This window comes from Bacillus rossius (genome assembly GCF_032445375.1).
Source record: "Bacillus rossius redtenbacheri isolate Brsri chromosome 4 unlocalized genomic scaffold, Brsri_v3 Brsri_v3_scf4_2, whole genome shotgun sequence".
Lineage (NCBI taxonomy): Eukaryota > Metazoa > Arthropoda > Insecta > Phasmatodea > Bacillidae > Bacillus > Bacillus rossius.
The window spans coordinates 31,028,695-31,042,078 of NW_026962011.1; the positions used below are offsets into that span (position 1 = coordinate 31,028,695).

Sequence of the window (13,384 nt, forward strand, 5' to 3'; positions counted from 1 at the left end):
CGCTTTGCAAACCATTAGCATGATGTATTGTACTTAAGCTACATGCAACAATTAACTACCACACTTTTACACTTCAGAATAGCTTAAATAATTTTTTTTCTAACACACACAAATTGTAAGCCATGTAGCTAACAGTAATATACTTGAAATTAAAATAACGTTTCAAATTTACCAAAAGATAAATTTTCCTGAGAAATAGAAATATAAAAAAAGATTGTTTTAGCTTGTATCAAAACAAAAACTGAAAAAAAAAGTTCTTGACTGACAAAATAACCAAAGATCACATTTTATAAAACCAATAAGTTCATTTTTTGTTATAAACTCGGTGACACTTGATAACTCATAAGAGTAGCTCATAAAGTCGTAGAAGACAAGTCTTTCAAAAAAATATTGAGCTATCATTAATTTTCTTGTTCAAGAATAATTTTGTTAGCTATTTCATGGCGCAAATTAATATTTCCATAATTAACCTAAAAAAAAAAACATTGCAATCTACGAAGCCCTCTGCACCAACTACTGCAATCATTCTAGTTTCTATAATCAACACTGCTACAACACACTCTCCCCTTCATTGCAATGCTGAATTGTAAGCACATTACACATTTACCACAGCTTTCATTGTTGCAGACAGAGATATTGACAAACAGGTGGAAATAAACTTTATATATTCTGTATTATGTAATAAGTTAGTCATATCAAGAATTCTCATTTTGAATAAAAGCAGTTAAATCCAAGTTTGGCCAGTGCTTGTTCTAAGAAAGAATATAATTGTGAGTCTACAACAATGCAGTGTGTAGTGCAAATAAGAAACAATATCTGAGTCATTTTTAAACACACAAAATAAATTCATTTTCTATTTTTATTTAATAGCAAAATATTTTAAATAAATCTCTTTAACTTGTTCTTATATAACTTAAAATATTTTGGAAATAGTTTTGATGCGAAGCACTACAATAAAAATTTATTAATATCAATTCTGTTCAGAAAAAAATTAATTTCATCATAGTTACTTCACTTAATAAATAAAAAATAAAAAATTATAAATTGAATAATACTAATAATGCCATCGGTAAGGGTAATTTTTAATAGAATATTATTTCTCAAATAAAATATCAAATAAATTATAATGTGATGGGAAATTATATAGAATCTAAATGCATTAATGTAAAGCTGATCATCCCTCACATTGAATTTTATATAAATTTTATGCATTAAAGATAGGTTCCGTTAAATTCTACTGCCATCTAGCATGACTAAAATTGATTAATTGTTCATTAAACGAAATACAAATGTTTTCCTACAGGTAAGTCAAATTCTAAATATGATTAAATAAAGAGAACATTCTAAAATAAATCAGATTATAGGTACCAATTAAAATTTATTAATGGGGTCTTCTATTGTAAACGTTTTACAAATCCAAGCCTTTCTCATAACATTCTCTTTACTTAATTGACTCAGCGAGTTAAATAAATTAGTGTGTCGCATCAAGGCTTCAGAATTACAATGACCTTAAAATAAAAACAGAGAGAAATGTTTAAGTCAGCCAAATTTGGTAGTATAGGAATAACTACTGACGAAAAAATATTTTTTTAACTACAATAATAACCTTAAACATTGTGAAATTCACCAAAGATTTTTTCTGTATGCATTGAAAACCTTATTTAGTCAACCAGATACATATTTGGTTGTATTAAAGAAACTTAAAACGTTTCTAATATTGACTATTTAAAGAGAGATAAAACCACTTGAATCCATATTTTTTGATACTATAAAACATTAAGTTAAATTTTCTAAACAGATTGCCATTCTGAGTAATGCATTCAACGTAAAAGAGTAAAAAGATCATACTCCAATGTAAATAGGAAAAACCAACAAATTTAGAGTGTAAATTTCCTTAATGTGAAGTTTTTGCGTTTTTACCCATGCATTTTCTACATCTCAAAAATATTTCATCTGCTTAAAGCTCCAATAATTTATCAATTTGTATGCATCTTGTAAATAAATATCCACGCATTGACCATTTAGAATTCATATTCCCACAAGACTTCACCTCTATAGCAAGTATCATCATCCGCTCTAAGACATAAATGGCCCTGCATGAACAAGTACTTTACTGGCTGAAATAAACATCTCTCCTTGTGATGACAATCCCAAGGGACACTAGGGGAGAGGGACAGTAGGAGAGAAGTACAATAGGGGAGAGGTGAAGTCCGGGAGAAGGACAGTAGGGGAAAGAGACAGTAGAGGAGATGGACAGTAGTGGAGAGGGAAAGTAGGGGGGAGGGTCAGTAGAGGAGGTGGACAGTAGTAGAGAGGGACAGTGGAGGAGAGGTAAAGTCCGGGAGAAGGACAGTAGGGGAAAGAGACAGTAGAGGAGATGGACAGTAGGAGAGAGGGACAGTGGAGGAGAGGGAAATTAGAGGAGCGTGCAGCGAACCAGACCTTCTCCTCCTTGTTCTCGTCGATGGGGTGCAGGTACTTCTCCAGCAAGTCCTTCCAGAACTGAGCCTCCGCGCTGGAGATGTAGTCCACCTCGCCCTTCTTCAAGTCCTTGTCCTCCATCCAGTAGGGGTTGATCATGTCGTCCCGCTCCTGCCGGGGCTCTGGGGACGAGAGGACACCCGGGTCACCGGCCGACCGGCGGCTCGGTCATCAGTGCTCGCGGCCAGTTGATCAGCCATACAGGCACGACAAGCGCAGCACGCAGTTCAGGTGAACAACGACGTTTTATAACACCCAGTCTTAAGCTACGCAACATGCATACACTCAACGAAAGCATAGGCCAACTTTAAACTTCTTGCGTTTAGACTAGCGTTTCCACGCCTTCTATGGATTTGAAGTGAAGTGTTAGCAGTTACGAGGCAATATAGGATCAGGAATTAGATGGTATGGCCATCTAGACCATGAAGGAGGTGGGAAGAGCAGATAGTTAAAGAAGTGCTGAAGAGAGGAGATGAATGGAACAGGGTGAAGGAGGAGGCAAGGTAAAGGAACAGGGGACTTTGCTGACACAGCCGCAGGTTGAAAGCAGTTGATGGTGATGATGATAATGATGATCAGAAAACTTTTAAAGATGTAGACGTCTTGTGTGTAGAAGGCTACGATTTTATTTTTATCGCATGCATCGCGTTTTCATTTATCAAACTATCGCATAGTAAAAGAATATTATGTTTTAAATCAAACTATTGAGAATTTCACACGTTTGTGTTGAAAATGTTATATAATATATAAACAAACCCGGTAAGGATTTTTTTATAAAATTTTATTGAGTGTCAGTTGTAAGGTTGGTGAAGTCTCGAGACTTGCGTGTTTTGTAAACTGCCGTATTGTCATTGTGTGTGTTGCACTCTTTCGTTTCTTTTTAAGTTTCGAAACCCGGCCTAGTTATGTTTAGGCCCCACCATCATTTTTTTTTAAATGTCAAGCCACAGTTTGGAGTTCTACTTCTGTACTACAATTTATAGCTCTATGGAGCATGGAATCTAGCTTTGGGCACTTCAAAGAACTGGCATAATAATTATGACAGTTTCAGTTTTCCCCTATAAAGTAATCAATGCCCATGCCTTACTCGGGACTCGAACCCAGAACCCCGTACACTACAAGCCGGCATGCATCCGACTGCGCTACGGAAGTTGGCTCACAGCTATTTTGACATTATGTTAATATATTATTTATATTGTATTAACAGAAAGAATGCGTTTTCAGGTGGGGTCAACTATATGAGAAATGTCTACCTTACTCGGGGTACACAGAGAGAATTTTTCTCCTGAGCTGAGATAAAATGAGAATGAATGAGTTTGAGCGATGAAATGAAGGAATGGGTAACTCCCTCTTATGGTCAAATACCATTCTGTAAAAATCTGGGAGAGATCAGCGGAGCTTTGACTAGGGTGTTCTTAGATAGACTTTAACTGTCAACATCGTTTTGACTAGTTAAGAAAACAAAAGATCATAATATTTATTTTAATCGATCGTATACATAGCTTAACTTGGTTTATGCAGAAATAATGATTTTATACGAATTATATTAAACAACTTATTTCATGAAAACAATTTATATTGGATCTGAAAATTGTCTTCTTAATCATTTAATAAATATGAGTTTTTCAAAACATTTGCCAAGGTAGTGAACAAGGGTTCGCATATCAGCTTGGATCATTGGACTAATGATTTTGGGTTTATGGTAGTATTTTTTAATATTAGTGGCCATAGGCGTATGCCCCTCTATTAAGTAATGTGGCCTTTTGTGACCTCGAAAGTGGTTGTAGACGAAAGATTATTAATTGCAGTAAGTTAGTGATTGAACACCAGGGTGGTGAACATATCTTATTATTCACGAGGAGTTATCGCGCTATTTAGTAGCAGGAACTAATACTATTCGGCAATGAAATCACAAACAAGTAAGTCTGACTGCCGATGAGCCGAGTGTTGCCCAGCACCTGTAGTCAGAGTCTCGCTGTCGTCATCGTGTATCTGGTCCTCCTCGGCAGGGTCCTCGTGCAGAGACCCCAGGTGGTCCCGGCTGTTGTTCGACGTGGTCCTCCGCCGAGACGGGTGGTGGCCGTGAGGGTCTATGGTCCTGCAAAGGCAAGCAAGCCACATCAAATACCGGCATAACACCACGGGCAGAGATCCAAGCACACTCTCAATGAAGAGACTCTCTCCAGAGATGCCTCACCAACATGAATTCAATCAAGAAAAAATTGCACTGAGGGGCGTGGGGAAGTCAGGATACCCAACATCATGGCGGTCTGTCGTGCAGTTAAATCTCACTAGTTAATACGAGTCGTGATCAGTGACGCTAAGGACTCTGGGACAGTCGAAGCAGATTGTACACTGGGAAGAAAAACAGCTGAAACAAGAGAACTATTAGAACAATGGAATAAATGGGATGTTTTTCGATGAAAATGATCTTGGCCAGTTGAAGACATATTTTTTTACTATGAGGATGAGCTATCACTACCACAACGGGAAATGTGTCCTCCTGGTAGAGTTGTTACTGCAACTGCCACTCAAATTGTACTTCATTAAGACATTTTAGGTTTCCGGTGCTTTCGGCGGGATCATAAATGTCTACCAATACTAGTATTTTGTTTGTAGAGTTTTACATGACATGGTTTATCACAGAGGCTTAGGAAGACAAGGCGTACAAGATTGTAGTGGGGAAGAAATCACTCTGGTAGCGACTCGGTGCTCAATCCCTGTACGCCACTACGTACCTCTCGATGGACTCGAGCCTCTTGCTGAGGCCTTCCAAAGAGTCGGCGATCTGCAGAAGCTGCTGCTGCTCGTTGAACGACTTGGGCTGCAGGCAGCACATGACCTTGAACAGTCCTGCCAGCGAGAACTCTATGGATCCCTCCTCGCCGCCGTCTCCGCCCGACCCCTGGAGGAAGCCCAGCAGCGACTTCTGGCGGGCCTTCTTCTTGGCCTCCTCTGCCTCCTTCTGCTCCTGAACCAGCTCCTGCGGACACGGTAGTGAGGTCAGCTCCGAGCATGCGGCAGCATCGACGCAGCTTACTTTCAAGATCTGTGTCTTAATCGGTTAGGATTGTGGATTTTGGCCACACCAAAGCTGAAGAAATAAACTCCAACGTTTCGGTCTACATTGCAGGCGCCATCTTCAGGGTTGTTGGTGCCTCCTAATCTAAAAAAAAAACTGACTGCAACGTCAATCGAAACACAAGAAATTATTTCTTCAGCCCCTACGAAACAAAAATCTAACAAACCTAGCCAATTCAGGGATAATAAAGAGAAACAATATTTTCATGCATCAAACAAAAATTCACATTAGTTTTAATGCTATTTTTTTTATACAACAACTATTTGTTTGGAACTCCCCAAACGTAGGACTCTTGAATCAATGGCTAGAATTTGAAAGATGGAGTGACCATCCCTTGATAGGTAAAGCACACCAAATTAAGGGCGAGTGATCAATGGAACTGCGAATTGTGCTCAGATGTGTAGAGGGTAATGAAGTCTAGACAATCACCAAAATATTGGTTTGTAAGATGAAGGTTTCTGTACAGAACTTAAGTCTGTTGTTTATTTCTCGGTGATGATTTCCATTCTAAGATTAAAAGTGTTTTAATGTTGCACAGTTGTGAATTGCTAGACTTAATTCGAGACGTACAAGGTGGGTCAGAAAAATCTTGAATACTGACTCAATTTTCTTCCATTCGTGTTAAGCCTCCTTGCCCCATTAACACAATGCTTGACGTGTATGGCCACACAAACTTTAACAGTCATGATGCCAAAATGTTGGCATGACTCAACATTCAAGCAACTTGTTATTTTAGGATTCGAAACCATCATACAAATAGTTTATATAGACCTTACATTAGATGAATCAGTTGGTCATAAAAATAAAGAAAAAATAAGAAATTACCCAGAAAGAGCTAAATGTTGTTCAATAATATTAATACATTAATTGGTAAACATAGTTTAGGCTATACTTTAAAAACAAACACATATAGGTAAATTTTGTTCCTATTTCAGTATGGTGGATGGTCTATGATCAGTAAAATTATTTGAATTTAACTGTTACATTAAACAAATATATAAGTCAATAACTTAATCGCACATACTGCTGAAAATTTAATGGTCAGTAAAATTCTTTGAAGTGAAACAGAACTATAAAAGCCATATACTTTCCAATATTTCATGAACACAGTGTACAATCAAAGCACCAAAAGCAATCTAAAGTCACATACAACCAAAGTTAAATGCTTGAAATGTCTAGTTATTGATTATGTTAGTTTTACATTTTTATAGAGGGATTGGAAACACATCTTTTGTCAAGTGTCAACCACACCATCTACCGCAGTCTTCATATGGTAGCCATGCACACAGTCCCGTACTCCACGCGTTCTTCAGCCTCCTACCTCATCTTTATTATTAGGTATCAAGGTTAGCATGAAGAGATTTAACTACAAAGAAGCTCGTTATGAAATGATTGCCACTGCTTGGAGAGTGCAACCTGCCTTCCCATTTGTTACCTTCGAGTACTTCTCGACCCGAATATTCCTTTGTTGCTGCGGATACTTTGTCGAGATTGCCGGTGCAGGATTTTATAACACGGACATGGAGCTACTGACTGCGGTGAGGAGTACTGCGAACCACCCCCGTTACCTTCCTGCCCTTCTTGACCTGCACGTTGTCCCGGGTGCCCCAGTTGACGTTGTTGAGGTTGCAGGCGACGTACAGGTAGAGCACCATGAAGGTGCTGGGGATGGCCAGGAGGAACACGAAGCCAAAGGGCAGGCAGCGCAGCTCTCCCGGGTGGACGCATGCGGTGACGGTGACCACCGCCACCAGGCCGGCGAACACGAGGGTGACGGGAGACAGCGGGCCCTCCTCCAGGATCTCCAGGGTCATGCCCACGATGACCGCCACCATCAGCAGCATGTACACCAAGCTGAGGATCTCCGCCACCAACAACTACCACCAACCACCAGGAGTCGTCAGCCACCGTCCCGAACACCTCAGCACCAACCACCGACAACTACCACCAGGAGTCGTCAGCCACCGTCCGAAACACCCCAGCACCGACCAGTCAACTCATACGTCGACTTCGTTCCAGAGGGAATTTGGCTCTTGTCGTGGTAACAAACTGGATGGAGGAGGCAGCCCATAACTGTCGGCTATGAGCTGTTTTATGTAAGATACTAAGTGGATATTCGTGGATTAAGTGACCATAATTCTTGGAGAAGGTTCATTTCAGACACCAGCGACTATTATGAATTATCTGACTACGCTACACATTTATGATGTGATTCAACAAACTGTCCTGAGTTATGGGTTAATGAAAGAAACAATAAATTTATTATTTCAGATAATTAAACCAAAGGTAAATAAAACTATTTTGCAAATTCTTGCTCATCGTACACTTCGACAGCTGAATATCATATAGGTCTAGACATTAAATTAATATATAGATCAAAGCTTTCATAACTGATTTGCAATGAGTTTAAAAGAAGCGCTCAATAATTAAGGCACTCTACAGTAACAATTCTTGCATTCTGAGTATATATTTGAAAGTTCGGAAGGTAACAACATGAGTCTTACTAAGCATTCAAGCTTTTTTAGTAGATATTTATTACAGAGTCCAGGAAATCCCCATATTCCATAATATTTATTACTTAAACGATTTTTCTCTTTTTTTTAAAATTAATTGTCAATAAAGTATATGATTATGTAGTTACCTTTAGGTGGAAAATGTAAAAAAAAAAATATATGCTATCCTGGGATTTTGTTTTATTTATTTTTTTAAAACTTAGGACAAAAACATATTTCCCTTAACTGGGGCTGAATAGTGTGTTAGTTAACACATATTTTATTAGCTACAGAAAAATAAAGGAGACGATTTTGTTAAATTTTCACTTGGAATCGTCTACAGAATTTAAGTACCTATAACTTTCATCCTACGATATTTTACACAAAGACAGGCAGAGAGTAAATTAAAGTAACGTACATTTGAACAGAGTACAATTTCGCTCATTAAAAGAGTCGCGCAGACAACAATTATTAGAATCTTGGTGTGGTGCGAACCGTTCTCCAATTGTCTCTAAAACGCTGTTATAGAATTTATCCAAAACTTTACCTCCTCCACATAACAAATAACGGTCAAATTTTTTATTTGTTTGCTGACGTTGGCCGGTGCTGCTGCTTCAGTGAGCTAGGAAAGGACTGGGTCATGAGTGTGTTAACCAGTTCCTTTAACGATCCGATACCTCCTGCACTTTAGCCAGGATGTTGTTGGAAAGTAGAAATGTTTATGACGTTAACACTCTCCATGTTCGGCGCAGAACAGATGAAAATATGCGACGAGAGCTACAGAAACATGGACGTCAAATTACTCGTGTCGTTTAAACACGAGCGCCCTTAAACGAGTGTATAATATCTTCGTTTTGCGTGGGCTATGTGTATTTAAGTTGGATCCTTAAATTTGACTGAATCCTGCAAAAAAAAAAAACGCGAAGTTTTAATTTTCTCTTTTATACTACTTATAAAATATAATGTTAAGGCTTACAAAAGGACGTAGGCCTACAAGTTCGACGAGTTGTTAAGAATTTGAGGCACCTATACATACGCATAATATTTCGCAGATGTTATCCCATACTAAGGCCGATCAAACGTTAATAATTTTTCGATGACAGGTGGATATTAATTGATTTAGGCTCCTCAATACATACATGGATGAGAAGTTTGATTTTAAGTACTTCAAAATTCACATTTAATCTCCAAAACCTATAAGTAAAATTAAATATTAAAAAAATGAAACAAAAAAAATTTCAGAAAACATTTATTATGCTACATATTCCGTAATATCAAAATAACTGACACAAAAAATGAAAACCTTTTTAAAACTCTATATGAAAAGTTCGCAATCGCATAATACCAAATGAAACTTTTTTTTTTACAAAACTTTGTTTTGGACATAATTTGTTTTACTTTGACTGATGACACGTCAGTAACAATTTGATATGAAATATTCCGCTAATTTTCCTTAAGTATCTTTTATTGCTTTCGAAATTAGGGAAAATAAATATATCCATAATTGTTTTGTATTTTGGGCTAAAAATCCCTCAATTCGTTTTGCGTCTCTGGAGTATAGTTATACACAACCATTAGCGTGTGTTCGTTTAGTGTCCTTTTTGCAGGCTAAAAAGTAACTCAAAGAAGTATTCCGTTACCGAAAAAATGTGCATGGTATCAGATCGTATAAGGAAACCATTATATAAGCAGTCAATAATCCATCAACATTTCAGTTTTCACCACCAACACCGTCACCACAAATATGACCAATAAAACAGTAACACAAACCACTCCACAAGCATAGTCAAGCAAGCATCACACCGTTAAAATCTGTGAAACTGACAGTGGCATGCAAGAGACTGGACTGCATGTATGTATGCCACATACACCCACACATTAAATGAATTTCAGTGTTGCGAACACACGAATCTATGACACCTAAACAGATGAAGAGATTATGTATTGACTGAAAATCGCATTTGAAATTTTGGTTGGGCACTCCAGTCTCTACGAATGCTCACCTCAGACGCCACCACCACAATTCACCAGGATGAACATTTGGAAAGTGTGAGTTATGGAAGACCAAACCCCGACGGCGCGGAAGACGCTCCTGCAAAGCCCGGGGTCTAACCTTCTTGGACTTCTTGACGGCGACCTCGCGGGTGCCCCACGACACGACGTTCAGGTTGATGATGGAGTAGAGGATGAGCAGGAGGTACATGGAGGGGATGGACAGCAGGTAGATGAAGCCGTGGAACACGCAGAAGAACTCCTGAGGGTGCAGGCAGGCGGCTATGAAGGTGGACCCCGACAGCGCTATGAGGAAGATGGCGGACGGCGAGCCGATGCCGTCCTCTCCGAGTTGGAGCGTCGTGCCCACGATCACCGCCATCATGATGAGCGCGTACGCCGTGGACAGTATCTGCGCGACCAGCAGCTGTGGGACGTCACAAGAGGCGGGGGTGAGGCGGCGACTCTGCTCTCCGCAGTTCTCCCCGAGGTCCCCGCTCGGCACAATCGCATCGACCGGCAAGTCAGATATGACTTCCTGACTTCACGGGACCATCTTTCCTGGTCGGCAATGAAAACATCTAACCACTTTAGAGCAAAGTCACTGTTCCAACCTTAGGGTGAGGATCTTGACCCATCTTGGACTAAACCAAAAAGAGTCAGTCAAAGAATGTGTTAACGTTACAGATGCTATGGTACCTAGAGGGTAAAACGCACTTTCTTTTTGAGAGCTTTTCCATCTCTGTATAGTACCGTACAAAGAAAAGGGCAAGTACAAATTTTCACAGTGTGGTCAGTCCCCTGGCCTGATTAGGGGAAAATACTTTGATTGACCTTTTTTAATATGACTATTGTATTTTATACTTTAGTAATTTTTGTAGTTTACTTTTGTATATTTTTATTTTTAGTGTATTTGTAGATTTAAAGACACTCAGTAATATGAAGAATAAACTATGAACTTGAGTTTTGATATAATAATTTATGACAAATTATTATTCTTTTAACTTTTGTAATTTTTTATAGTAACTATAAATATAATGATTTATTTTAATCGCGTGTTAGTTAAGTTTCTAAGGATTCATTTTGGTATTCACAAAATTATTTTAAAATCTTGGCGCTCAGTAATTTCAGATTTTTTGTAACATTGTAAAAATGTGTACCAGAATAATGTATAGTGATTTATAATATTTTACCAGTATATAGTCTTGTCAGGGAATACTATTAGTTAAGTATCCTATTCACAGCTTAATGGTTTTGAGAATGAGAATTTGTAACTTTATGATCTTGATTATAAAATAAACAGTAGATGGAAATTGTTTAGCAATGGTTTTCTTTGTACAGTCAACCCAATCAGGATGCATAGCTTTTGTTTGATACTTTCAGCTCTGCTTTTTGACCCAACCCCGTCGGAGATATTTTCTTTAAAATAGTGTTACATATAATTAGTAAAATAATTGAGGATATTTGTAATACTTCACGCGGGGTGTACGGATTGTGTGTTCACCCTCTAAGAAGGAGGAGAGCATACAGCAGGCAAGGATAATTTTTAAAAGTAGTCCCTTCCCTCTACAATAATGTTTCTAACAACGCCTGCTCGAGATCAAACTGGACCAGTACAAACAGACAAGGAATTGCAGAACAGACACAACAAAGCACATGTCACACGAAGCTCACAGTCACATTCGCTGCATCAGCACAGATGCTTATCTGGTTTGCCGACATAATAAATGGTGTCCTGCTCCCGACATGAGCAAGCAGCAGGTTGTAGCATGTGCTATTTTTCTTGTTTGCACTTATGGGAAGCTTATCTCTCCCCTCCAAAATAAAAGTTATGTGAATTAATTTCCTTGGCAACTATAGTAAAATAAGAAAAATGCAAAATCAAGAATAAAGATGGCAAAATAATTATTGGTAGTTGCAATCAAGATTAATGTGAATAACATATTATTTGACTGCATTGGACTACACAATAAAAATGTTAACTATTTCAGAAATAAGTATTACTGTGAAAAAAATGTATTGAAATTACTTATTTAATTTGTAAAACTAATAATTTATCTCACTCTTCAATTTTAAACTAACTGTGGCAATACCAGTACCACAAAGAGAAGAGCCAAATATGTGTGTTTCAACTTACACCAATGCGAAGAAGAATCATATCTCAATTAAAATATTTTGTAAATGGCTTACTGTTATGATAAATACACATACTGTGTTAATTACATTTGGATTGTGACGTTCTTTGTCTTGCAATAACGCAAAGGTAAAGTAGTCAGACTCAGAACAACAAAGAGGAGAAACCACTTACCTGGATGTTAGACTTGCATACGAAACACACAAGCATGAAGAGCAATATAGGAATGACGTTGTATTGGAAGCTAGTCCAGTTGTCTATGTGGAAGGCGGCGACAAAGGCTCCCACCAACATGAGAAATATCGTGCCAGGACCCAAAATGGTACCACCCATCAACATAATCTGGAAACATGATAAGTATATATGTACTATACAGTCTTTCATAACTCACAAGTCATCAGTATTATTATAATAAGTTAATAAATAATTACTCTAGGCACATTAAACCCAATCAGGAAAATGTATAAAAAAGGAAAAAAAAATCATACAAAACATATTTAACATAGCCATTGGCAGTTTTTTAATTGCTGTAATGCTTGATTTTCTTGTTGCAATTATTTGTGAAACAGTATAGTTGTTCTTAGGGATATGATTATGGTTATCCGTCGAGGAAGTGTCTCTTACAACATAAACATGTGTAATATAGCCCTCAAAAACTACCTAATTTATTCTAGCAGGTATCATCATCACATATATGTGTAAAATGTATTTAAATATATAGGTCAATTATATATTATATTGGGTAAAAATGTATAGCTTTATGAGCAACAACTTCATTTATTCGCATGTCAAGTTGAGTTTATATGGTAACGTAGTTGTTTAGGAACTACTTAAAACCATCTCATTGGTGATAACTTATGCTGACACACTAATTTCGGAGTCTGTGCTCAAAAAATTATCTATTCTTTAACCTCAGCATTTTTAAGTTTAGGTGTGGCCCACACAGACATTGAGAGCACCAGTAACTCCCACTTTTACCAGCGAGGAAAGTATTCAAGTCCAGTTGCCTCATGTCCAAACACGCAAACGTGTAGGAAAAGAGTTATCTGATAACTTCACCGTCGGGGCTTTACAGGGTACAAGGGTACAAGTAAATGCTAGGCATGTAAGTTGTGGCCGTATCGACAACATTTCAGCCACCATATTTAAAGAAAGCAGTTGCATCTTAGCAAATTCAGACAACGCCAAACACATAAAATTATA

The 13,384-nt window shown here is 37.9% G+C and overlaps 1 protein-coding gene across 2 annotated transcripts in view; it reads right to left on the reverse strand.

Annotated features, from left to right (window-relative positions):
- Positions 1 to 13,384, reverse strand: part of LOC134542077 (chitin synthase chs-2) — a 111,968-nt gene that overhangs the window by 13,991 nt on the left and 84,593 nt on the right. For both annotated transcript variants that reach the window (XM_063385991.1, XM_063385990.1), the window contains 5 exons: positions 12,356 to 12,523; positions 10,169 to 10,474; positions 5,220 to 5,464; positions 4,440 to 4,579; positions 2,443 to 2,603 (listed from right to left, as the gene is read on the reverse strand). In XM_063385991.1, coding sequence (XP_063242061.1) covers positions 2,443 to 2,603; positions 4,440 to 4,579; positions 5,220 to 5,464; positions 10,169 to 10,474; positions 12,356 to 12,523 — 1,020 coding nt within the window. The remainder of the gene's footprint in view (positions 1 to 2,442; positions 2,604 to 4,439; positions 4,580 to 5,219; positions 5,465 to 10,168; positions 10,475 to 12,355; positions 12,524 to 13,384) is intronic.